The following is a 27,143-nucleotide window of genomic DNA, read 5'->3' as shown; positions in this document are numbered from 1 at the left end:
TGTTTAGCTTTCTGACCGTCATGCTAATCCGGGTGAGTGTTTGTAGCTATGTCTTTTTTACTGCAGTGAGCCTCGATGTAGCCAAACTCCGTCAAGTATGTCATTGTTTATGTCGTATTAGCTTCGTTGTGTTGATGCATTTTGACTGCTTCAATTTTCCGCCGCAACACGCAAACTTCCCCATTCACTCAGTGCGTTATAGTTACACATCGCTTAGGATTTGTTGCTGCGCGTTTGCGCAGTGTAAAGGAAAGAGGAGACCAGCTGCACAGGCAGGCTGGAAATGAGCTGATCAGTATCGGCAACAAGAGCCAATGATCGCGATCACCGATCATGCACTTTTTCACGAAAATCGGCCCGATTATGATCGGTGACCGATCGATCGGCACACCTAGTTTTTATGCTATATTAGATTTGTCATGTTGATGCATTTTGACCTGCTTCACCCCACGTGCTTCAATTTTCCGCCGCAACATGCAAACTTCTCCATTCACTCAGTGCGTTATAGTTCCACATCGCTTAGGATTTGTTGCTGCGCGTTTGTGCAGTGTGAAGGAAAGAGGAGACCGGCTGCACAGGCAGGCTGCGAAATGAAATGCAGGTGATCAGTTTGTGTGATCGGCAACAAGAGACCGTGATCGGCGATCAACGATCATATACTTTTTCACGGAAATCGGCTGATTATGATCGGTGACCAATCGATCGGCACATCTCTAGTATCAAATGCTTTGTCCACTTAATCAGACAGAGTTAATGTGCACGGCTGAGATCTGAGAAACTCGTCCCATAAACTCGACCAACCAGAATAGCTTCTGTGATGCTTATTAAAAACTCAACAGACATGAAATGAAAGAGCTACTAAAGCCACATTAGCAGCATTGAATTAAATCTCCTGTTTGTTGCGCATCTCTGCGTAGTGCAGCAGATTACCTCATCATGCAGGACCGGTCAAAGGCTGTATGAGGCCTGGAGCAGAATTTGATTTAGGGGTCCCTTTTGTTGCTAAAAACATCAGCACCTCTGACAGATGTGTTGGATTTAATCTGAGAGAGTGGGAGTAGTTTAATTGACCAACCTATAAAGCAATCAGTTATAATTGCAGTTTACTAATTTGTATTTGTGAACAAACAGAGTTCAAACTTAAAGATTAAACTCACAGAATCAGATTGTAGCTGTAGTAACAAAACAATCTAACTATGAATATTGTTCTTTGAACTTTTACAAAGTAAACTTGCCAACTCCTTAAAATCTTACATCTAAATGTTAAACAATTTGAAATATTTTAATTTATGTATGCTGAAATTGAATCAAATTTAGCAGCATTGATCATCTCAATAAACAAGTGTTATATTCATGTATATGTGGTCTGTGTTAAAATGTTAGCATTTATGGGGCCCCTGAAGCCTGGGGAGTTTATGGAGCCGCTGATGTAATTTGGATTAAACAAAAGTGCAAATAAATGATATTCATTTTAATTGTATATTTTGATTTGTTGTTTTTAAGACTAGTTGTGGGTGGTGCTTCGCAGGCGATGTTTCCCGTAACGTATAATTAAAGAGTGATATTTTTAAATTTCCTGTCACCTTAACATCTTTTAATATAAAAACACGGTGGACTGCCTCGTCACCCCGACCACTGGACTTAGCAAGTTTTCTGGGGGGAAACCATGGATTTTTTTTTTTTTTTTTTTGATATCTGAAATACTTCCAAACTGGAGGTGTAAGCTTTCTTGTTTTGTCCACAGTTTCCTCTCCAGCTGTTATAAATTTTTTCCCTTCATTCCTCGCCTTTGTTTTTTATGTCTAAGCAGTTATGAGGCATGATGGCTAAACATGAAACTGCTCAGCAGGTTCTTGGTAGGCAACCAATGAGAGAGTGAGTTAGTTGATAACCACCCAACTTGCTTGGGTTGCTGTGAGAAACTGAGGACCTAAAGTCTTTCCTCTACTTGCATCTCCCAGAATTCCATGTGCCTACTACCTATTAGGCATCTTTTAGCCCAACAAAATACACAGATGGAGCGCTAAAGACAAGAGAAATGTTTGAAAGACTGAAGCGGTGATTTTGTTTAAACAGTTTTGAGTTTTATTGCTGTAATGTGCTTATGCTGCTAGGATTTCTGACACATACTGTGAATACTCAATCTCGAAAGTTGGGTGATTTGTAGATGGACCCCGATTCAGACCCTGTACGTCAGGAAAAATTCTGAGCTTTAGAAGTCGGACATAAGCAGTGTATCTTGGCCTTTACTGTGGGGACGATGTGTTCAGGGTGCTGTCCAGAGTTAGTTTTCCTCCTGTTTTAGTGCTTTGCATGTACGCCATAAAGTTCTGGTCTTGTTTAACCAGAGCTCCGTCTGTCTCGTATTTGCTGTTTTCCCAATATGACTTGAGGCAAATGGTACTTATTATGGCTTCCTTACAGTAGCCTTTTTACTTGTTGCCACATTCTTAATACCGGTGGATTGCTGAAGATGTTGCAGTGATCCACAAACTGAGCTGTGGATCGCTGCTGCTCCTCCAGAGGTTATCATGAACCATTTAAAAACCTCTAGAACTCTCTCCCCCATGTGCTATGTTGTGAAATCTTCATAGTTCTGTATGTTCACTAATGTTCTCCAACTAAACTCTGATCCATTTAATTTAGGGATGCTCCGATCAGGTTTTTTGCTGCCAATTCCGACACCAATCATCCATGAGACCAATCTCTGCCATCACCAATCTGCCAATAAATTCACCTAATTTAGACATAATACACATATTTTAATACATATCTAAAATCTTTTTTTTTTTTTTTAAGTTACACGCATTAAGCAGCTGTTTGGTGTGAGAGTTCACTGTCGGGTGGCGCTTGAGTGGCGCTACGTCTGTGAAATATTACTACCAGTAGTGCATAGTGGCAGTCCAACAGCAAGAGCAGAACCAGAGTTTTACACTGCCTGCTCCAAGACTTGAATTATTTTTCAGGATATTTGTTTAGCTTTCTGATTGTGATGCTAATCCGGGTGAGAGTTGGTAGTTGTGCTATCTGGCTGCTCCAGTTGTCCTTTTTTCCTGCATTGAGCCTCTGTCAAGTGTTTTAAGATTTTTTGGCTCTAGTGGCCTTTATTCGATAGTTAATTGACAGGAGAGTGGGTAATGAGAAGAAGGGGGAAGAAATTTGAAATTTGAAATTTATTTCAAACATGATACAAATATAAAAAGTAATATAGTACACAATAAAAAAAGTGAATAGAAAAGAAGAAAAGAAAAAAAAATACAGATATCTGTTTCAGTTAACATATCATGCTCAAAATGGGTAGGAAGAAGTAAAAACTTAACTCCTACCCCCTAAACACTGGAAAACTTACAATACTACTGTTATTTAAAAAAAAAAAGAAAAAAAAGAAATCATCAATCAATTAAAAGTCAGAGTAGCTGTCAGCAATTACTAATATATAGCTGTGCATTATCTCTTTTTATACTGGTTTGTCTTTTCAAACCCTTATCCCAAGTTGTTCTCCTCAATGAACACATTATTACTTTCTCTTACTCAGATGTTTATCTCTATTAAAAATGACCTCTTTATATTTTCTTTTAAATTGTATTAAGCTGTTGCTTAGTTTTAAGTCGTCATCTAATTTGTTCCATAACTTTACACCTTTAATTGAAATACAAAAACTTTCTTGTTGTTTGCAACTTGCGGAGCTTTAAATTTGAATAACCCCTTAAATTATATCCCCCTTCTCTTTCAGAAAACATACGTTGTATGTGCTCAGGTAACAAATTTTTAGATACTTTGAACATAAATAGTGTTGATGCATTTTGACCTGCTTCAATTTTCCACCGCTACACGCAAACTTCTCCATTCACTCAGTGGTCATAGTTCCACATCGCTTAGGATTTGTTGCTGCGCGTTTGCGCAGAGTGAAGGAAAGAGGAGACCAGCTGTACAGACAGGCTGCGAAATGAGATGCAGGTGATCAGTATCGGCAACAAGAGACCGTAATCGGGGATCACCGATCATACACTTTTTCATGGAAATCGGCCGATTATGATCGGTGGCCAATCGATCGGCACATCTCTAATATCAAATGCTTTGTCCACTTAGTCATTCAGAGTTAATGTGTGCGGCTGAGATCTGAGAAACTCGTCCCATAAACTCGACCAACCAGAATAGTTTCTGTGACTCTTATTAAAAACTCAACAGACACGAAATGAAAGAGCTACTAAAGCCACATTAGCAGCATTGAATTAAATCTCCTGTTTGTTGCGCAGTGCAGTGGATTACCTCATCATGCAGGGCCGGTCCAAGGCTGTATGAGGCCTGGAGCAGAATTTGATTTAGGGGCCCCTTTTGTTTCTAAAAACATCAGCACCTCTGACAGATGTGTTGGATTTAATCTGAGAGAGTGGGAGTAGTTTAATTGACCAACCTATGAAGCAATCAGTTATAATTGCAGTTTACTAATTTGTATTTGTGAACAAACAGAGCTCATACTTAAAGATTAAACTCACAGCATCAGATTGTAGCTGTAGTAACAAAACAATCTAACTATGAATATTATTATTTGAACTTTTACAAAGTAAACTTGCCAGTTCCTTAAAATCTTACATTTAAATGTTAAACAATTTGAAATATTTTAATTTATGTATGCTGAAATTGAATCAAACTTAGCAGCATTGATCATCTCAATAAACAAGTGTTATAGTCATGTATCTGTGGTCTGTGTTAAAATGTTAGCATTTATGGGGCCCCTGAAGCCTGGGGAGTTTATGGAGCCGCTGATGTAATTTGGATTAAACAAAAGTGCAAATTTAATTGTATATTTTGATTTGTTGTTTTTAAGACTAGTTGTGGGTGGTGCTTCGCAGGCGATGTTTTCCCGTAACGTATAATTAAAGAGTGATATTTTTAAATTTCCTGTCACCTTAACATCTTTTAATACAAAAACACGGTGGACTGCCTCGTCACCCCGACCACCGGGCTTAGCAAGTTTTCTGGGGGAAACCATGGATTTATTTATTTTTTTTTTTGATATCTGAAATACTTCCAAACTATTGGTGTAAGCTTTCTTGTTTTGTCCACAGTTTCCTCTCCAGCTGTTACAAATTTTTTCCCTTCATTCCTCTCCTTTGTTTTTTATTTCTAAGCAGTTACAAGGCATGATGGCTAAACATGAAACTGCTCAGCAGGTTCTTGGTAGGCAACCAATGAGAGAGTGAGTTAGTTGATAACCACCCAACTTGCTTGGGTTGCTGTGAGAAACTGAGGACCTAAAGTCTTTCCTCTACTTGCATCTCCCAGAATTCCATGTGCCTACTACCTATTAGGCATCTTTTAGCCCAACAAAATACACAGATGGAGCGCTAAAGACAAGAGAAATGTTTGAAAGACTGAAGCGGTGATTTTGTTTAAACAGTTTTGAGTTTTATTGCTGTAATGTGCTTATGCTGCTAGGATTTCTGACACATACTGTGAATACTCAATCTCGAAAGTTGGGTGATTTGTAGATGGACCCCGATTCAGACCCTGTACGTCAGGAAAAATTCTGAGCTTTAGAAGTCGGACATAAGCAGTGTATCTTGGCCTTTACTGTGGGGACGATGTGTTCAGGGTGCTGTCCAGAGTTAGTTTTCCTCCTGTTTTAGTGCTTTGCATGTACGCCATAAAGTTCTGGTCTTGTTTAACCAGAGCTCTGTCTGTCTCGTATTTGCTGTTTTCCCAATATGACTTGAGGCAAATGGTACTTATTATGGCTTCCTTACAGTAGCCTTTTTACTTGTTGCCACATTCTTAATACCGGTGGATTGCTGAAGATGTTGCAGTGATCCACAAACTGAGCTGTGGATCGCTGCTGCTCCTCCAGAGGTTATCATGAACCATTTAAAAACCTCTAGAACTCTCCCCCACATGTGCTATGTTGTGAAATCTTCATAGTTCTGTATGTTCACTAATGTTTTCCAACTAAACTCTGATCCCTTTAATTTAGGGATGCTCCGATCAGGTTTTTTGCTGCTGATTCCAACACCAATCATCCATGAGGCCAACCTCTGCCATCACCGATCTGCCAATAAATTCACCTAATTTAGACATAATACACATATTTTAATACATATCTAAAATCTTTTTTTTCTTCTTAAGTTACACGGTGGGGCATTAAGCAGCTGTTTGGTGTGAGAGTTCACTGTTGGGTGGAGCTTGAGTGGCACTACGTCTGTGAAATATTACTTCCAGTAGTGCGTAGTGGCAGTCCAACAACAAGAGCAGAACCAGTGTTTTACACTGCCTGCTCCAAGACTTGAATTATTTTTCAGGATATTTGTTTAGCTTTCTGACTGTGATGCTAATCCGGGTGAGTGTTGGTAGTTGTGCTATCTGACCGCTCCGGCTTTTTCCTGCATTGAGCCTCGATATAGCCAAACTCCGTCAAGTGTTTTTTTTTTTTTTTTTTGTTTGTTTGTTTTTTTAAGATTTTTTGGCTCTAGTGGCCTTTATTTGATAGTTAATTGACAGGAAAGTGGGTAATGAGAGGAAGGGGGAAGACATGCAGCAAAGGTCGCCAAGGCCGGGAATTGAACCTGCGACAGCTGCATCGAGGACTAAGGCTCCATACATGGGTTGTGCTTAACCCCTGTGCCACCACAGCACACCAAGTGTTTGTTTTTTAAATACCTAGTGACGTCATCATGGAAGAATAAGATAATTTATATTGCTATTTTCATCCTGTGTGTTGTACTGTGAAGTATTTATTTTTCATTTAGCTTTACCAATTATGATAATTTTTTTTCTTCAAAATCGCTGAATTTTTGCGTTTTCCCATTCAAATACTCAGAAGCGAAGCCGTTGAGGTAGCAGCAAGCTGAGCCTCAACGATTGTGCATCCTCTCGCTAACTGCGCTGGCTGCCACTCGATGAGAGCATGTTCCTCCTGTCTGTACGTCGCCAATAAAATGGTTAAAAAACTTTTAATATATAAACTGATTTTCCATCATTTAGCTTAGCTATATAATGTATAGTGTTTGTTGTCACCANGTTATCCATGACAATTGACATTGTTTCGATCAATTTATAATTAAACTTCTTGTCCACATATAAAGCTACCCCCCCTCCATTTTTGTTTTCTCTGTTCTTACAAACCATTTCATAACCATTGATTTCAAAGTCTATATCCTTATCACTATTGAGCCAAGTTTCTGATAAGGCATTAAAGGTCTGTGAAAATTGTTGAATATATTGTTTAATGCTGTCAAAATTTGCATAAAGCTATTAAAATGAATTATTGACAGCTTTTGTTCCATATTAATCCTATTGTTAAACTGATCATCGCTGTAATAGTGACAACTATCATTGATGTCATTATAGAAATTATCAGGATCAATGTCAGTTTCAATATCTCTCTGATGATAGTTTCTTTGTTGGAATACAGTTAGCTCTATATCCTCATAGGCCGCGATCTGTTGCATGTTTTTCTTTCAGTAGTGACCATCATCTATGTCTAGCTGTCTGTCATGCATTATTGGATAATTTAGGGGTACTAGTACGTGGATGGGTGATCAACTTATCATAACGTAGGTAAGCAATGTCCCCTCTTTGACGTGCTGCTTTTAAGTCCGGCATTAATTCCGCCCTCCTTTTCCTTACCGCATCCGTGAAGTCTTCGTTAATGAAAATCTTAGATCCTTTAAGGGCCTTAGTGCGCTGCAGAATAGTTGATCTGTCCTTGTATCGTAGAAATTTCACAACAATGGGAAGACATGCAGCAAAGGTCGCCAAGGCCGGGAATCGAACCTGCGACAGCTGCGTCGAGGACTAAGGCTCCATACATGGGTTGTGCTTAACCCCTGCGCCACCACAGCACACCAAGTGTTTGTTTTTTAAATACCCAGTGACATCATCATGGAAGAATGATAAGATAATTTATATTGCTATTTTCATCCTGTGTGTTGTACTGTGAAGTATTTATTTTTCATTTAGCTTTACCAATTTTGATGATTTTTTTTCTTCAAAATCGCTGAATTTTTGCTTTTTCCCATTCAAATACTCAGAAGCGAAGCCATTGAGGCAGCAGCAAGCTGAGCCTCAACGATTGTGCAACCTCTCGTTAACTGCGCTGGCTGCCACTCGATGAGAGCATGTTCCTCCTGTCTGTACGTCGCCAATAAAATGGTTAAAAAACTTTTAATATATAAACTGATTTNATTCCATGTGCCTACTACCTATTAGGCATCTTTTAGCCCAACAAAATACACAGATGGAGCGCTAAAGACAAGAGAAATGTTTGAAAGACTGAAGCGGTGATTTTGTTTAAACAGTTTTGAGTTTTATTGCTGTAATGTGCTTATGCTGCTAGGATTTCTGACACATACTGTGAATACTCAATCTCGAAAGTTGGGTGATTTGTAGATGGACCCCGATTCAGACCCTGTACGTCAGGAAAAATTCTGAGCTTTAGAAGTCGGACATAAGCAGTGTATCTTGGCCTTTACTGTGGGGACGATGTGTTCAGGGTGCTGTCCAGAGTTAGTTTTCCTCCTGTTTTAGTGCTTTGCATGTACGCCATAAAGTTCTGGTCTTGTTTAACCAGAGCTCTGTCTGTCTCGTATTTGCTGTTTTCCCAATATGACTTGAGGCAAATGGTACTTATTATGGCTTCCTTACAGTAGCCTTTTTACTTGTTGCCACATTCTTAATACCGGTGGATTGCTGAAGATGTTGCAGTGATCCACAAACTGAGCTGTGGATCGCTGCTGCTCCTCCAGAGGTTATCATGAACCATTTAAAAACCTCTAGAACTCTCCCCCACATGTGCTATGTTGTGAAATCTTCATAGTTCTGTATGTTCACTAATGTTTTCCAACTAAACTCTGATCCCTTTAATTTAGGGATGCTCCGATCAGGTTTTTTGCTGCTGATTCCAACACCAATCATCCATGAGGCCAACCTCTGCCATCACCGATCTGCCAATAAATTCACCTAATTTAGACATAATACACATATTTTAATACATATCTAAAATCTTTTTTTTCTTCTTAAGTTACACGGTGGGGCATTAAGCAGCTGTTTGGTGTGAGAGTTCACTGTTGGGTGGAGCTTGAGTGGCACTACGTCTGTGAAATATTACTTCCAGTAGTGCGTAGTGGCAGTCCAACAACAAGAGCAGAACCAGTGTTTTACACTGCCTGCTCCAAGACTTGAATTATTTTTCAGGATATTTGTTTAGCTTTCTGACTGTGATGCTAATCCGGGTGAGTGTTGGTAGTTGTGCTATCTGACCGCTCCGGCTTTTTCCTGCATTGAGCCTCGATATAGCCAAACTCCGTCAAGTGTTTTTTTTTTTTTTTTGTTTGTTTGTTTTTTTAAGATTTTTTGGCTCTAGTGGCCTTTATTTGATAGTTAATTGACAGGAAAGTGGGTAATGAGAGGAAGGGGGAAGACATGCAGCAAAGGTCGCCAAGGCCGGGAATTGAACCTGCGACAGCTGCATCGAGGACTAAGGCTCCATACATGGGTTGTGCTTAACCCCTGTGCCACCACAGCACACCAAGTGTTTGTTTTTTAAATACCTAGTGACGTCATCATGGAAGAATAAGATAATTTATATTGCTATTTTCATCCTGTGTGTTGTACTGTGAAGTATTTATTTTTCATTTAGCTTTACCAATTATGATAATTTTTTTTCTTCAAAATCGCTGAATTTTTGCGTTTTCCCATTCAAATACTCAGAAGCGAAGCCGTTGAGGTAGCAGCAAGCTGAGCCTCAACGATTGTGCATCCTCTCGCTAACTGCGCTGGCTGCCACTCGATGAGAGCATGTTCCTCCTGTCTGTACGTCGCCAATAAAATGGTTAAAAAACTTTTAATATATAAACTGATTTTCCATCATTTAGCTTAGCTATATAATGTATAGTGTTTGTTGTCACCACCTTTGTGTGTAACATGTTTCGTGTGCTGAGAAGTAGGGCTGGGCGATATTAGAAAAATCTAATATCTCGATATATTTTTTTTGCTATATCGCGATACACGATATATATCGCGATATTCTTAAATTAGCTTCAGACGTTGTTTTAAACTATAGACTCCTTGCAGCATGACGTCACCGTGCATGTTGCCGCCCCCTTTTCCTTGCTAGACTTAAAGTAAGCTTGATGTATGAAATAAGAAGTTTGCAGTGTTTTGCTATGAACTGTCTACACCAGGGGTGCCCAAAGTCGGTCCTCGAGGGCCGGCATCCTGCATGTTTTGGTTCTCTCCCTGGTTTAACACACCTGGTTCAAATGATGACTCATTAGAGGCCTAAGAAGAACATTGACATACTGAACACGTTGTTACTACCACCAGGGAGAAAACTAAAACATGCAGGATGCCGGCCCTCGAGAACAGACTTTGGGCACCCCTGGTCTACACTAAGAATAGATAACAAGGTCCAAGAAGTTTTAATTAAGGAAAAAATGGTGAGGGAGAGGGAAGAGTCAGTTACTTCCTTGACTTTGACAAACTTAACAAATCGATGTGATGTGGAATAAGGTGTGTTTTTGTTCAGCTTAGAAATAAAAAGGCGACTTACACACAAACTGACATATCTTCAGTAAAGCAGGTGTTTAAATTAGCTAATCAACCATGGCTGTGTTAGCGTGGCTATTAGCAGCGGTGGCTAATCTACCACAGTGATCACTTAATAATTGCAAAATACACATCAAGTCTAAAAGCATAAAACTGCAACAAACTGAATGTTCTGCTCTAGGGTAATGTTCGAGTGTTTTTGATCCTGAATCCTTATACATAAAGTTGGGCTCTTGTCGGTTCTATGGCAACGAGTCTACATGTAGCTTAACACCGACAGAGAGCGAGAAAAAAAGAAGAGAGAGAGACTAGTGATGCATTTATAGGGTGTCGGATAAACCTTATTCGCAGTAATTTTGACGGTGAAAGTTTATTATTTGAATGACAATTTATACTCGGTGGTTGCGATATAGCCATTTTAACTATCGTGAATTAAAATTATCGCGATACATCGAGTATACTCGATATATCCCACAGCCCTACTGCGCTGTGATCAGAAATAGCAGAGAACAGACTCGAGGTGAGGCAGGCAGTTCTCTTGCCTCATGGTAGGGGGCGGTCATGATCCTAGGCGGTCATGTCTCTTACTCCGTGTCTGCAGAGTAAGAGACAGCGAGCTAGCGATACAGTAAATAAGTGAAGCTACACGCAGTGAGTCTACATGTAGCTTGGCCGATACAGAGAGCGAGAAAAAAGTGGTTTTGAGTTGTACTTCAGAGCGTTTTCCCTTTGCTGTGCAGCATAGCACTAAAATGACAATATATTTCCAAGTTTCATTGAATTAACGGAATTATTCTACCATGGCAGCATGGCTATGGATGGCATGTGAAAGTATAGTCTTTTTGCCCTTCATGCGCGAAATTTCCGCATGTAAACAATAATATGCAGGGCGCCATATGATTTTGATTAAGTCAGTGCCTCACCAGCCATGAACCTCACCACACGTTACTGTAAATACCATATTAGACTTGTTGTAATGATGCATTGTGTCGTGCTTCACCCCCGAGGTAATTTTCCACCACAACACACAAACGTCCCCATTCACTCTCAGAGCGCTATAGTTCCACACGACAGGATTTGTTGCTGCGCACTTGCGCAGCATGAAGGAAAGGGGAGATCAGCTGCACACACAGGCTGCAAAGTGAGATAAATGTGATCGGTTTTGGTGATCGGCAATCACAGATCATACACTTTTTCATGGAAATCGGACGATTATGATCGGTGGCCAATTGATCGGCACACCTCTACTTTAATTGTACATAAAGGAAATCCATGTACAATCACAATTTGTTGAAGTAAGAAAATACTGGATATAGTGTAATTTTCTTTCATCTTTTCACAATTATCTGTTACTTTGTGCTGGTCTATAACATAAAATGTACGGAGCCCTCCAGGGTACATGGGGATTTTTTTTTCTTTTGCGTTCCCTCGCAAAACTTTTGCGTTCCCTCGCAATAATCTACTGATCAGTTCATGCGGCCTAATTGATACTGTAAGCCTTTTTTACGGTGGTCGCCGTACTTTCTGCTTTAATACAAGCTTATAAGGTTTTTCCATGGACTATTGAGTTATGATCGCGGGGTAATAAGTCATCTGATTGTGTCTCCATTGTGTTCGTGTCTGAATGGTTTATATGGCTGCTTTCAGTGCCGTTCCATCTGAGCCTTAACAGACATAAACATGCAGTAAATAAATCGATTTTCAATCAGTTTTTTGCACCAAAGCGTTAATAATAATAAACACGTTTTCAATGAGGCTCTATAAGAGCAACATGAATGAAATAAGTAATTATTGATATGACAGGAGCAGCAGCTTTGACACCTGGTGGTGGGCGTGTTGATGTGGGAGTGACTGTCATGAAGTATGAATGGGAAGGTGACGCTGCTGGCTGTGTGTGTATGAGGAAGCGGGTGAGCTGGGTGGTCAGTTCTCGCAAAGTTTGGAGCATAATAAAAATTTAAAAAATCAATAATTGTGACAGAACAAAGAAGAGGTTAGGAGTTGATTGATACACGGAGTTAATCCAGTGCGGCCGTCTACCACCATTAGTTTGGTGTGTTTTATAATAATAAAACGTGTTTATTATTATTAACACTTTGGTGCAAAAAACTGATTGAAAATCGATTTATTTACTGCATGTTTATGTCTGTTAAGGCTCAGATGGAACGGCACAGAAAGCAGCCCTTTAAACCATTCAGACACGAACACAATGGAGACACAATCAGATGACTTATTACCCCGCGATAATAACTCAAAAGTCCATGGAAAAACCTTATAAGCTTATATTAAAGCAGAAAGTACGACGGCCACCGTAAAAAAGGCTTATAGTATCAGTTATGCCGCATGAACTGATCAGATTATTGCGAGGGAACGCAAAAGTTTTGCGAGGGAACGCAAAAGAAAAAAAAAATTCCCCGTGTCCCATGGGGGGCTCCGTAAAAATGAGACTATATGGAAGTTTGTGGTAGAAATGTGACAAAAATTTTGAGACGTTCAAGTAGGCCTGTCACGACAAACGATAAATCAATTAATCGCACAATAAATTAAACCTATGATCTCATTTTAATTATCGGCTTTATGGTCTCTCCCTGCCTTTTTTCTTTCTGTTGACGACACTGATTGAAAAAAGGCTCAACTCCGGTGCTCTGCACTGAACCTCCTTCCTCTTTTCCTTAATGTAATGTCCAGCGCACACTACACGAGTTGTCGGCCGATTGTCGGCCCATTTTCAAAACCTGAGACCACACATTAGCCGACAGAAATCCTAGGTATAACGGTTCGATCGTGCTGTGTGGTGTCCAGCCACATGGGCACAAAATAATGGCTACAAGTCCAGTTAACCAATTTTAAAACCAGGCATTAATCAATGCTTTACTAGAATCTACCTGTGATGCATGTGGCTAGAGTCAGTGTAAAGTCCTGACCGAATGAAAATCATTATAACCTATTTATGTCACGTTAACGAAGAACAGCTGAAAAGTTACCGGGTTTATCAACTGTGGTAGCAATTTGGCTCCAACTCCTCTCCTTGTCATTTCTATATTCTTTGCACGAAATGATGAACAAATATTAATGTTTCCACATATCTCCAATGTCCGCTGGACTTCGTGTCACGCGTGTCAGCTGTTTGGGATTCCCCTCCGTAATTTTCCCTCAGAAAGCGTGGAGGAGAATCCGGCTTTCTGATTGGCTACCTGTCATATTCAGCTTTAAGCTCCCAGTCGGGGAAAACCCCTGACTTAGATCGGAGTGGCCACGATGATCTACCGTAACCCACCACACACTGCAGGATGATTGGTTATGAAATCACCAGCGACAATCTTAGATCGGCCAACGATCTAAGATTGTTGTAAGGGGAAAATGGGGGCAAAAAATCGTGTAGTGTGAACTATTACATTAGTTAGTCGGATGTGTCCATCTTCTCTATTTAAATCTACTGATTACTGAAGGTCAATATAGTATACAGACTTCATAATCTGTACTCTTTTGGTTGAATGCAGTTTTTATTTCCACTTTGGCTTTATGTTGTTTAGTTTTTATTCATGTACGTTTTTTGTTAATAGAGACTGAGAATCCATTTTATTTTTGGTTGTTTTGTTTATTTAATTTATCAGTTCCAGTGTTATGTGTTCTTTTGAAAATAAAGTGTATCTATCTATGGCAGGAAATTACATCTATTATTAGTCATTTCCATTAAATCAGTGCCAAAAGGTCTTGAAACAAAATTATCGTTTATCACAATAATTTTTTAGACAATTAATTGTCCAGCAAAATTTGTTATCGTGACAGGCCTACGTTCAAGAGACTTAAACATATTTTGCGAGGTGGTTAAAGTCTGTAATAATTAGGTATTTTATAAGGGCACCGTTTTAGAATCCTTAGGTGGAAGACAGTTAAACAAGCTACTAAAAAGACTATTACAGTTTGTTAAAAGTTGTAGCAAATTGCAATAGTGATTATTCTCATAATGATGAGAATAATCACTATTTCCATTATTATTTGATGGGAATAATGAATATAGGATGGAAGAATAATTCACTCCCATGCTCCTAATCCCTTCCATGGAGGTTTCACACAGAGCAACAGGTAGAAAAACTCCAGGGTACTGCATCTGATGGATCAACTGCCAAACACTCATCAGTATTCATTGCAGCTCGCATTATTGTTCGTGTGTAGCGCAAATGCTACAAAATGATGCTCTATTATACAGTAATTGATCGCCTTCTGATAAGCCTCCTCTTCTCTAAGGAGACTCTTCTCGAGTGTGTAATAGCTCTTGGGGAGGGTTTTCCAAGAAACGCGCTGAGAAATTTCAAAACAAATGCAGAGGATCAAAGTCCTCTACCGAGAAACGGAGAGATGTGCAAAGTGGAGAGAGTCAGTTAATGAAAGAACCTGAGAATGTTTTGAGAGCAGAATTGAGTAACCGGACCGTCATCAAATCGAAACACTGAGGCTAACCACTTGCACAGCTGTATGAAAGCCACTCTCAGCAGAAAGCCACTTAAAACGGAACGTGAAGTTCTAATTTCTTCAGCAGCAGCTCTTGTTTATCTGGAGTGGTGCTCGAATCAGACAAGTTTCTTCAACTCTTAGCTCTTTATTTGACTGCAGGTTTTGCAGGTAAACTGGAGGTGAGAAGATCAAGGACTCTCCTCTCCTGAGATATAGAAAAATACTTGCTGATTTTCTATATCCCAGCTAGCTCGTGTGTCTAAGCTAGAATTTGAAGGGTTTGGTACACATTTAATTCTCCTGATAAGAGGGTAGCTACTTCAGCAGCCCACAGGTGTTGGTTTGATCCAGGAACGCAGCAGTGGTTCCCTTCTCTCCATGGGTTCCTAGTTGCTGGCAGCAGTTTGGGCTGTGCAGTCAGCTTCTCCTCTCCCCTGAGGGGAGTCTCCACAGATGTTACCAGCTGGTGTCCATTATGTTGCAGTGGATTTGCTAGGATTCATGTGGTGTGTGTATGAGTGTGTCTAAGCCCAGATGTCTGGATTAGTGCAGAAGTGTTCATAGTCGGTGAAGCAGAGATGCTCTGACCAAATAAGACCAAAATGAAAATTTATGGCCTTCATGCAAAACATGATGTGTTGGACGGTAACTAAGGTCTAGTTATTGGCTACATGTGCACAAGGTATAGACATAACCTTGTGGTGAAACAAGATGGTGGCAGCGTCACAGAGGAACATGGAAGGAGCTAAATACTGGGAAAATTCTGAAAGAAAACCTTTTTTATAAGTTGGAAAAGTGAATGTTAATTAATTTAATCAGCCAGTAGAACTGTCAGAGCTGCAAGGCAGTAATTTAGATCAAAGCATATGGTAGAGTGGGCTAGTCCAGTACTTCTCAAATAGTGGGGCGCAGCCCCCCAAGGGGGCATGGCGAAATGTCCAGGGGGGGCGCAAGAAGCAAGACTTTATATTATCTTTATTAATGCTTAGCTGAAAAACAAGCCTCCGGTCACTAGGTGGCAGCAGCATTCAAACTAATCAACAGCCTGCCTGTTGAAGCCAGTAAAAGAAGTAGCTACACAGCTCTGTTGTAAACGGAGCAGAAGAAAAAAACGGAGCGAAGGACACAAGCGTGGATATTTTGAAATACATCTACCGTCATAGAGGAGAGATGGAGAGGTTTGACACTGAAACGAAAAAAAAACGGCAGCAGACGTCAGTAAAGCAAGTATGACAGAGTTTTATGGCCAGGCTAAGACATTTTCATTTTCAAACATAAGAATACAGTCACACTAGTAGAACCCAGCAGCATTAGCAGGATAATGTAAATATTGGCAGAGTAAAGATGCAATATTGCCTGAAGAAAGTTGTTAAGTTAAAAAGCTTCGATAGAGTGATGTGTAACTTGACCCACTCAGCAAGTCTGTTTTTTTCTATTAAATAAAAAGTTGTTTAAACAATCGTTTTAAAGACCTGGGGCTGAAAATTTGCTTTTGATGTGCTAAAACATTTAGTACTTAGTCATCTGCTAAACCAGTACCGACTATAACCTTGCAAGACCCTAAGTATTCCGCAATTTAGTGCAGTATGGTGAAAAGTTATCATAAAATTACAATATTATTCTCGTCCAACTTTACTCGTATTTAAAACCCAAATCAAAAACTCAGAGCCCGGCACTTATACTCCATCAGCAAGTACCATAGCTCGCAGAAAAAAGGCCAGGAAATAGACGAAACCTGTCTTTTTATTCATTCAAAATGTTATGCACTTTTCATCTCTTCTCATCCGACAAGCTGAGATATTAGCAATATTGCTGAAAATTTTTCCACAATGTTAAAAATTATGTACCTTGTGAAAAACTAAACTGAAGAAGCTGACAAGTAACCACTGCTTGTAGTTGTAAAAGGTTTTACTGTATTAAGTCTAAAAATGCACATCCCATTCAATCATTTGCACTTTTTCTTTTTCAAACTTAGTAGTCTTGATTAGATGTTATTGTGAATCACTCAGTTTATTGAGTGATTCAATAATTGTGGAGTAATTGTGGAAATTATTTTGAGACTTAGAACAATAAAACAGCGGCTTTGATAATAAGGTTATACAATGCTAGAGCCAGTGGTTTGTACGATAAATTATTAAATATGAACAGATCCATAATAGTATTTAAATTCTGGGGCGGGAAGGGCACTGAGTGGGGGGACGTGCGAAAAAAAATATGATCCCTAGGGGGGACAGGACAGAAAATAATTGAGAAACGTTGGCCTAGTCTGAGTCTGAACCTAATTCAAATTTGGAATCTGTTATCAAACTTGAACTCTCTTAATACAATCTGACTGAATCTTTGGTGTTTTGTAAAGGAGAATGGGCCAAAATGTCAGTTTGAACTAAGAAAGATCCAAAAGTAGGGTTGCACCAATAAATCGGCCCCAATTTCCTCAGTTTTGAGAGATCAATGATCGACCAATGCTTAAATTGCTTTTATCTACCCCAGCAAAGGTCTAAAAATCAGCCAGTTCTTTATTGCTCTGCCACGAGAAAGGGATGACTGACGGACCAGCCCACAGGATGCATGTGGGTGGATAATAATATTCCCCCGTTACCAACTTACCAACTTTGTTGCTATATTTGGCGACTAATCAGACAAAAATAAAAAAATGGCATCGGCCAAAATTGACATTGGCAGGTCGGGCTTTTTAAAGTTTGGTGATCAGCTAAAAAAAAACTGCAATTGGTGCTCAAAGTGTTTCTGTGAAGAACTGACAAAGTTGAGTCAAATTTTTAGTTTTTAAAATTTGACTATTTTGAAAATCATGCATCATTTTCTTTCTAATTCACAATTATAAGCTACTTAAAACATAAAATCCCAGTAAAATAATAATCATTTTATTTGTAAACCCTTTTATATCTCCAATTGAAATCTGAAAGGGCTCATTCACATACTGTTGATGACAAGCTATTAGATTGTAGCTACAGCTGCCCTGGGGCAGGCTGACAAAAGTAAGGCTCCAAATTTTTGTGCCACTGGCCCTTCTGACCCACACCAGCAGGCAAGGTGGGTGAAGCAGGCAGACCAGGAATTGAACCAGTGATCCACTGATTGCAGGGCGAACTCCTGCCACTGTCACCCCAAATACACCGAAGTTTGTGGTAAAGATGGTATAAACAATTTTGCAAGATGTCGTACTTTCCTACAGTTGGTCTTTGCAGAGCAGAATGAGGGAGAGGTCACAATTTCTTTGTGTGAACATTTTAAATGCATCAACATAGTAGTGTGATTAGAGTTCAGGAGTGCTCTGTGGTTGCTAGAAAGCAAACACCATGATCGACTGAATCTCATACTGAGACAAATGGGGCCAACCCTGCAGTAATCAGATTAGAGAACCTCTGCGACATTCTGCCAACTTTCCACCTTGTGATCCCGTGCATTTGTTTTATTACAGTCCTGAGTTAATGAGATTGCCTTCAAGACAGAGGTGCAATGCTAATAAGTAACTCTACTGTAGCTAGGACTAGGTACCCATTTCTTCACCCCTGACTGCTGCAGTGTTACCAAGTTGCTGCATGACAAGGGTCAGCTTATGGTTCCTCTACAACAATAATCCATAAACTTTGTCTCGGATTTTCTCCACAGGAAACCTCGGATAAACTCCCAGCTGGTCGCCCAGCAGGCAGCTCAGCAGTACACCATGCCTCCCCCACCCAAGAAGGACCGGAGAGAGAGAAGCGAGCGCACGGACAAGGAGCGTCCACACAGTGAAGGAGAGCGGGCCGGTGGGGAGGGACGCCCCGAGGGAGAGCGCCCTGAGAGCGTTGCACCAGAGGGGGACATCACCGAGAAGGACAAGAGCGAGATAGAGCAGCCTGTCAAAGACAAACCTGACAGGGAGAAGGACATCACACCAGCTGTCACAAAGAAGCCCAGCAGCAAAAAGACCAAGTCAGTGTCAGAGTCAGTATGCTGGGTTGTCACTTGGGGATAATCAATGCGTGTATGTGTAATAACTTTCTCCAGCTGACTAGAAACAAAACTGAAATTATTGCCCAAGCATTAGAGAAACACATTCAGGCGTTCATCTTTTGTCGCATTGATTACTGCAGCAGATAGAACACATTACCCCAGTTCTAAAGTCCTGCCACTGGCTCCCTGGAGCTCAGAGAATTGACTTTAAAATACTTTAAAATGTTTTAAGTTTATAAACCACTGAACGACTTAGCACCATAATACATTAAAGATCTGTTGTATCAACCTTTCAGTCTCCTTTGCAGAACCAAACATGGAGAAGCAGAATTCAGCTTCTACGAGCCACAAATCTGGAACAAACTTCCAGAAAACTGCAAAACAACCAAAACACTGAGTTCCTTAAAGTCTATATTTCAAACTCAACTGTTTAGAGTTGCTTTTGAGTAGTAATAAGTGGAACATTGATAAAGATTTGTGTATTTGCTTGATGATTTGAATGATGTCGTTTGACAAAATGTAATGTTTATTGCTTATTTCATAATTGGTGACTATATGATGTTTTTATGATGTAAAGCACTTTGAGCTGCCCTTTTTGCTGAACTAGACTAACACAGATAAACTTGACTTGTGGATGGTAGTTTTCCATAACTCCTCACCTCATTTCTGTTTTCCCGCAGACCCAAATTGGACAACAATCAGAGTCCTCCAAGTGACAAACAGAGCATACAGTCTGGGAAATCAGCAACAAAGTCCAACAAGAACTCTCACATTTCCAGGTGAGCAGTAAGCCTTCTGTGGCTCAGCACACGACTCACTGCACTTCTGGTTAATGAAACTCATCCAGTAAAGAGGTGTGGAAGCGTGAAGTGATTCACAATTGATCTTATACTAAACACCCACTCTGTTTTTCATGCACTTGTTCTGACTCTTCATGTGTCACCCAGTGAGTTCAGTAATCTAGTATAATGCTGGTAAGCACCCTCACATGCCCTGGGACCAGAGATAACATTTGACCAAATGTAATGTTTATTCCTTTTTTCATAATTGGTGACTATATGATGTTTTTATGATGTAAAGCACTTTAAGCTGCCTTTTTTGCTGAATTTTTTGGATTTTTAGTAAAGCTTTTTGGATTTCCATAATTGATTAAATGCTATTTTAAAAATGTATATATTATTCTGACTTGTTGAAAAATTAAAAGTGTACTTTATTACACTTTTTTGTCTCCTCCAAGCTATAGAATAGCGGTATCTGTACATTTAAAATGTATTTATTTTATATATTTTTTTACACACAGAATGTAGCAGTGTTCCCAACCTGGGTCCTCAAGGCACACTTACATGTGTGTGCTTCAACACACCACATTCAAATTCAGCCTGTTAATTAAGCATCACTTAAAATCGTGTGCTGAAGCAGAGGAATGCTTAAAAGTTGCGAGGCAGTGTGCCTTGAGGACCAGTGTTGAAAAGAACTGGAATATAAAACTGCACTATACCCAATGTACTTCCCCCCTCTAAAAGATCACTTCAAAGTATAATATATTCTTAAATAACAATATTTAAGAATTTTAACGCTCGCATTTACTTCCAAACATGTTAAACCAATCTATGCTACCTCCACAAAAGGTCTGAAAATCAGCCACTGTGTCCTTTTCCTCTAACGTCAAAGAGGACATGCCCACCATGTCACATCTGCATGTGTGTGGTTAATAGTCACTCCACTATTGCTGACTTGGCAAATTTGTTATTATATTTATCAACTTCTCAGACAAAAAAAGTTGGTATTGGCCAAATTTGTAATCAGCAGACCCAGAGGTCGTGCTAGACTTTTTTGTTCTCCGTCATTTTGACCGACAGCATTAAAAAAAATCAGTCATGTTCTATTTTTACCCGTCAAATTATAATCATATTAACGTAGGCTATTTAGCTGGATTTTTATGCAATTTAGTTAATAACCTAGTTGAACCGTGAATCCAGATCCATCACACATAGAGCAGATGAACACATCTAACTTTTTCTCCGCAGTGAAAAAAAACACTGACTGTGGCCCCAATAATTTATAATAACTGAAATTAAACGACTCCACGTTAATTACCAGCACTTCACCTGCTGAGGTCTGAATGCACAGTGCCTCTCAAATTCCTCCTGGTTCACATCTGCAGAAAAAATCTGCGCTGGTTCATCACCGAGTTGGATCTGTGTGATCCAAACCGATCAATTGAACTCTGAGTGTTTTATCCTGTGTGCGGTCTGGGCGTGCGCTTTTACAAGGATTTTATTTTCTTTTTTTGTGTGTGGTTTCACTGTCCTGAAACGGACAGATGTTGCGTCTGCCATGCTCCTCCTAAGCGCCTCTCTCCTTGTGGGCAGCTCCATTTGTTGAAACCGCTGGATAAGTTGAGATTAATTCTTCGCAGCATTGGTTTTGCAGCACACTGCGCATGTAGCATTCATATTAACTTCTGCACCTTTATTTCCTCAAGATAAACTGCCGGCTCCTCTGTTTACACTATAAATGGATTAACACAACATTGAATACTCTTTGTTTTTCTCTGGTCTGTACTGGAGACTGGATTTAAACACTCCCCTTTAACCAATGCGCTTCTGAACAAGAGGCTCCAAAGTGTCCTGTTCATCACTCTTCAACACGCTGCCTGCTCCCGGTCAGAAAGATGCATTTAGTTCAGTGTCCATGAGATCAAATTCAGAAAGGATCTTTTCTATTATTTGCTTTTAATTGCCTCTGCGATTAACTCTTTGCATAAAATCTATAATTCACATCAGTCAAGGGTGTGAATTATAACCGGTCAAATACGGAAAATATTCTGTTAACGCGACCTCTGAACAGACCTATAGGATTTGCATTGGTGCTTGAAATCCTTGAAAATGTTTGAATTAAAAAAAAAGTGTGTTTAAGATTTGGAAAGTGCTTGATTTTTGTATGAAGTGTTTGAAAGTGCTTAATATTCACACTGCACAGTTTTGTAATAATGTTTTAATGAACTTTTAGGACACGAACCTCCTTTCAGAAAAGTCCAGTGATAATTCTTATGCTCATGCATTTCATTTGAGCAAGAAGATCATGTATCTTAACACAAACTGATTTGTTCAATGTAATGTATATTTATTATTCCTAATGACTCAATGACTTGCTGACCAATGCTATGCCCAGTCATAACAAATGCAGAAAAAATTACTCAATGTCACCTACTCTGTATTTGACCGGTATCTTTGTTAAATCAACGGAAAAATGTGACTAAAAATGGACTAAAAGTACCTGACCAGCTTGCATGCCTCTGTAGAAAATAGTTTTCTTTTTAGAAACTTGTTTGTCTGACATATAGCTGCGTATGTGATGTGTTGTGTTTATTCTTTTTCTGTATTTTATTCCATTCTTCAGACCAGGCAAGTGCATGGGAATGTGGATTAGATTGAAGCTTTAATCTGGTGCCTCAAATGATAACACCCTCTTCTCTTCACCCAGACTTTAGAAAGGGTTTATAGAGGCAGTAGCTCAGGGCCCCAATCTTTTGGAGCGTCCCAAAGTTTTATTATTATTATTATATATTTTTTTCATTTTTGTATTTTTTGATATGAATTTTTGGAAATGCTGTACTTTATATAACACTCTGGCCCAAACCATGTAAGCTGTACTGGTATTTTTTTATTTTTTTATTTTTAATTTTCTAAGTATAAACATTACTCAACTATTTAAAAATTATGAAATTGTAGAGCTTCTTTTCAGGAACAAAGCGGAGCCACCGTCATTAATTCATATCTGCTAATCTACCTACAAATGTAACGTGATTTGCATTAGTAAAATTATTTTACCTCAATGATTGGAAGAACAGCCAACTAAATCTTTTTCTCTCAGTAACAACTTCCACACTTAAGAGTGTTATCACTAGGTTCGCACCAATACACTTTTTTTCACATCTGATACCAATATCTGAGCTTTAGTATCAGCCGATACAGATATGATACTGAAAAACAGTGTTGAATTGATTTAAATTGTTTCTTGTTTTAAAAAGACATGAATATAGTGAATTACAAATTTATTTGATCTCTGCACTTAAATCCACCAATGACTTCACAAGCTTGGTGAAGCATGTAAAAACTACACAACTTGAATTTGTTCAGCCAGTGCAATTAGGAGTGTAATAGCCAATGTAAAATAATAAAATGGTTCAGAAAGTGCAATTAGGAATTTTATATATAATGTAAAATAAATAATAAAGCATGACATTGTTCAGAGCACAAAGCATAGAATTAGACTGAACAAGTCTGCCCTTATGGGTTGGGCCCACCAATACCGATTCCAGAATTTTTTGAAATATCAGGACTGATACAGATATTACTATCAGATTGTTGCGTCTCTAGTCGCCACAATCTAAAAGATGACAGATCAGGACTGGCGATCTAATTCTGCTCATCAGTCATTTCTGTTTGTGTGTGCCATCAGGCCCAAGCTGAAGAACATTGATCGGAGCACCGCCCAGCAGCTGGCCATCACCGTAGGCAACGTGACAGTGATCATAACGGACTTTAAGGAGAAGACCCGCTCCTCATCCACATCTTCATCCACCATCACGTCCAGCGCGGGCTCTGAACAGCAGCATCAGAGCTCTGGCTCCGAAAGCATGGACAAGGGCTCGTCGCGTGCCTCCACCCCCAAAGGGGACCTGTCTGTGGGGCACGACGAGTCATTCTGAGCGCCTGCTTCTCTTATTTTTTTGTGTATTCCCATTGCCTCCCAGTGCTTCACTCCCACTCTCCTCCTTGCCCATACGTCTGGACACTATGGATCCCATTGGAGGTGGGGGGGGAGGGTGATGAGGGAGTTGTCACCATGTCCTGTTGTTGCCCTGCCCTCCATTCCATGATTTCCCCCTGGATGCTGAGCGGAGCCAGCTGGATGAGAAATGGTGTGTGGCGCCTTTTAAGGGGAAACAAACTTACTCGTGTCGTCCTGGTTGCAGGGATTAACCCCCGTCCCGTCCTCCTGGTAGCATCCAAATATTTGTCTGTATTGTTTTATATTTGTACGTGGGTGTGAGGCCAAGTCTTTTTTTTATTTTTTATTTTTTTCCCCCTCCCATTTGTTCTGTTTTTGTAAAGAAGAAATCTCCACTGGGCACAGTAACCACCACCATTTAAATAACTATTATTCCCCTTATTTATTACCTGTTGCACCTGTATGCTTTGATATTTTCAGATTTTTACGTTCAAGCTTTTGCTGCGTAGCTCTGCTGGTTGATCAGTGTTTTCACTACATTAAAAATGTTAGGATTACACACACACAGGTGCTAAATACACTGTGAAGTGATTCTACAGATCTGGGAGTGCCCATTTTTTCCTCAATGTGAGAAAGTGTTTATGAATCAAACTGTCCTCCACATTTCTCAACAGCACTGTGGAAACCTCGGCAATTTTTTTTAATTCTCTAACCGGCTTGACTCCCATTTAGTATGCTCTCGCAGATTGTACAATACCTTCTGTCCTCTCACTGTACAGTGTAGGCTGTTGTGTAAAACACTAAAAGCTGTTGATATTTTCTACATTCCATGCTTTACACGTTGAGTTATAGACTGAAGGTCAGAGTTTGGAGTGGCCACGCTTCCTGGTTTCTTTGACTGAAGGATGCAGTTCTTGGTGAAACCAAGTCACACTGTAAAAGCCAGACCTTATGGTGTCAAAAATTGATCATTTTAATTATTTTTGTTGTTGTGGTCCTGAAGACAATGTTTGGATCTTCATCTTCACATGGAAAGTGCATGCTACAAAAGTGGAAAAAAAAAAAATCAAATTTGACAATTCAATTGACTTGTTTTTTTTATGTGTATTCATTTAAGATTCCTGTCACTGAAGGCAAAAAACATGACAGTACTTATTGGAATGCGAATAAAATTTTATAGCAACGAGGCTTAATATAAGGATTTTAAAGAACTTTACACCTTAGCTGAGAATAGATCAACATAATTTCCTTTAACCTGTAAGAAATTGTATAAAGAATAAATGTGTATATGATATCTTAGTTTTATTTATTGAAGGACCAAAGGAATTTCATAATGACATGATACATACAGATGAATAACAATTTGAAATGCAATTATCTAATGTGTGAGATGAATAACAGTTTAAATAAAGACTAATATAATCCATGTAAATGGTCTTCTTATTGTACACTCAGTGTCTCTGTGTGTGGCTAACCCGGTGTGGGGGAAGGGGGAGGAACGGGCTGCTGTACTGTAGACTTTTGCCTTAGTGGAATAAGAAAAACCAAAAGCTTCATTCTTCTAGACTAAAAAGCTGAGTTATAGTCGTGCTTTTGAAAGTTTGTGTTGAGCTCGCATGAGACTGCGTTTATAGTTGACACGTGTTGTAAGCCGTATTCTCCTAAAATGAGCCTTCATGGAGGAATCGCATAAATGCCAGTGTGGTGGGACCGGAACTGTCCAAAACCTCTAGTTCGTGTGAACGGTGGCGCACAACCGCGACACGCTCAAGGCCAATGCATTGGCCAAGTAAGTCCTCGCGCCCAGGTTAACTCGTTAGGTATGAAGCTAGCTTCACGCAGTGCAGCAACGCGTAGCTCCCCCCTTCAGGTCACCAATAGAGCAATAGAAACTCCCAGGAAACATAGAGGGAAGGATGAAATCTGCTCTGCAGATTCTCACAAAAGAACGATAATCTTGTTCCAACAAGTCCAGGAGTTAACTTTTCTTTTTCTTTTTTCTTTTTAACCACCCTTGCATTTAGCTACAGCTACAGTTTTGTGCTTTATCGCATACAGAATCAGTGTTGAGCAGAAACAGAACTGTAAAAATCAGGCTGAGAAGGAAGGAGAATTAAACACAATCTGAACCGATGAGGTCTGGAAAAGCTCCTTTCTCTCACCTGCCTCGGCTGTAACCACATTCACAAGGATGGAGTACTCACGGCATTTATTGTTAAATTAACAGATGGCCATTTTGCTGGGTATATGAATTATTGCTTGTAAATAGAATTTTAAAAAGGTGCAAAGGCAAACACTATGAGTAACTAAGCTGAGGTCCTTTTTTTTCTGTTTTTAGTTTTCCAGGTTTTTTCCCCTCCCGCGCAAGCAGTTCTGTTCTTGTGTGCAACCAGTAACCTTAATTTACTGTGTAAAGATGGTTACATATTTTAGCTTTGTTTGTTCAGAGACCCAAATATAGAATGCTTGTTTTATTTACTGTATAACCTTAAACGTGAACTTCCAATTAAGTGTATTATACAAAACTAATTTTTCTTCCTGTAACAATGTCTTGTACAATGCTTTTAAAGTTATTGCTTGGTTTAAGAAAAAAGAGAAACTTTTAGAAACAGTACAAGTATCCATTCTTTGTTTAGTCCAGTTTTTTGTTGCTTCCTTCTTTTTTGTTTGACTTCCAGCTGATGTGTCATTGTTTCCTTCTTGTGAAATCGTCACCTTATGTTTCTGGTGTGGAAATGTATGCAGCATTTTCAGCAGATCACGGCTCCTTGTCTAGCTAATGATGTTAACTAATACATGTTTCTGGCATGTGCACGACTTTGCGCTTCTAGGCTAACCTGATCATTTTTCCTCCGTTTCAGATAGAAATGTCTATTTATGAATTTTGCTTGTAGTTTTTCACAAATAAAACTGTCAAAGTAACCTGTCCTCTGGTTGCCTCGGGTTTCTCATCGACACCTCTCACGTGTGTAAAGAGTTTTTATGTGAGGTTCTGATAAAGCACTGATGCTAATGGCTATTAGCAACACAAATCAAAAGCCACATGTTTCTCTCCATTTTAAACACAAAGGAACATCCTCCCCCAATGTGTATTGCCTTAAGAATTACTAGATATTTTACACCTGCTGCCTTTGGCAGGGATATGTGTGTGTGTTACATGTAGCAGTCTGAACTTGGAATGCTGAGCAACCTTTGACCTTCCCACCTAGAATTCCAACTTCAGGGTTTTTTGGAAGTAATTCACACTGGGAGTGCCCATGAATAGTTAAACTGAAAATATTTGATACCTTGTCTAAAAACATTTAAACTGCATACTTTAATAGTTCAAGCACCAAATATACCTCAATAAGTGTTGATACACACAGCTGGAAACTGGCTTAGCGCTACCGCAGAAGCTAACGGCTAAAGTCTTCCTTTTCTCTGCTTTTAAGGGTAGGGGTGCACTGATTTAT

General features: G+C 39.5%; 1 protein-coding gene across 2 annotated transcripts in view; it reads left to right on the top strand.

The window, feature by feature from the left end:
* Nucleotides 1-26,613, top strand: part of rybpb (RING1 and YY1 binding protein b) — a 46,707-nt gene extending 20,094 nt beyond the window's left edge. Inside the window, exons 3-5 of one of the 2 annotated variants that reach the window (XM_016665884.1) lie at nucleotides 18,628-18,945; nucleotides 19,635-19,733; nucleotides 23,419-26,613. In XM_016665884.1, the coding sequence (XP_016521370.1) occupies nucleotides 18,628-18,945; nucleotides 19,635-19,733; nucleotides 23,419-23,668 (667 nt within the window). In that variant the 3' untranslated portion in view covers nucleotides 23,669-26,613. The remainder of the gene's footprint in view (nucleotides 1-18,627; nucleotides 18,946-19,634; nucleotides 19,734-23,418) is intronic. The other variant, XM_007541769.2, reaches the window with a different exon arrangement.
* Nucleotides 26,614-27,143: the final 530 nt, after the last annotated feature.

The sequence above is a fragment of the Poecilia formosa genome, unplaced genomic scaffold, assembly GCF_000485575.1.
Source record: "Poecilia formosa unplaced genomic scaffold, Poecilia_formosa-5.1.2 Scaffold630, whole genome shotgun sequence".
Taxonomy (NCBI): domain Eukaryota; kingdom Metazoa; phylum Chordata; class Actinopteri; order Cyprinodontiformes; family Poeciliidae; genus Poecilia; species Poecilia formosa.
This window is presented reverse-complemented; position numbering and strand designations above follow the sequence as displayed.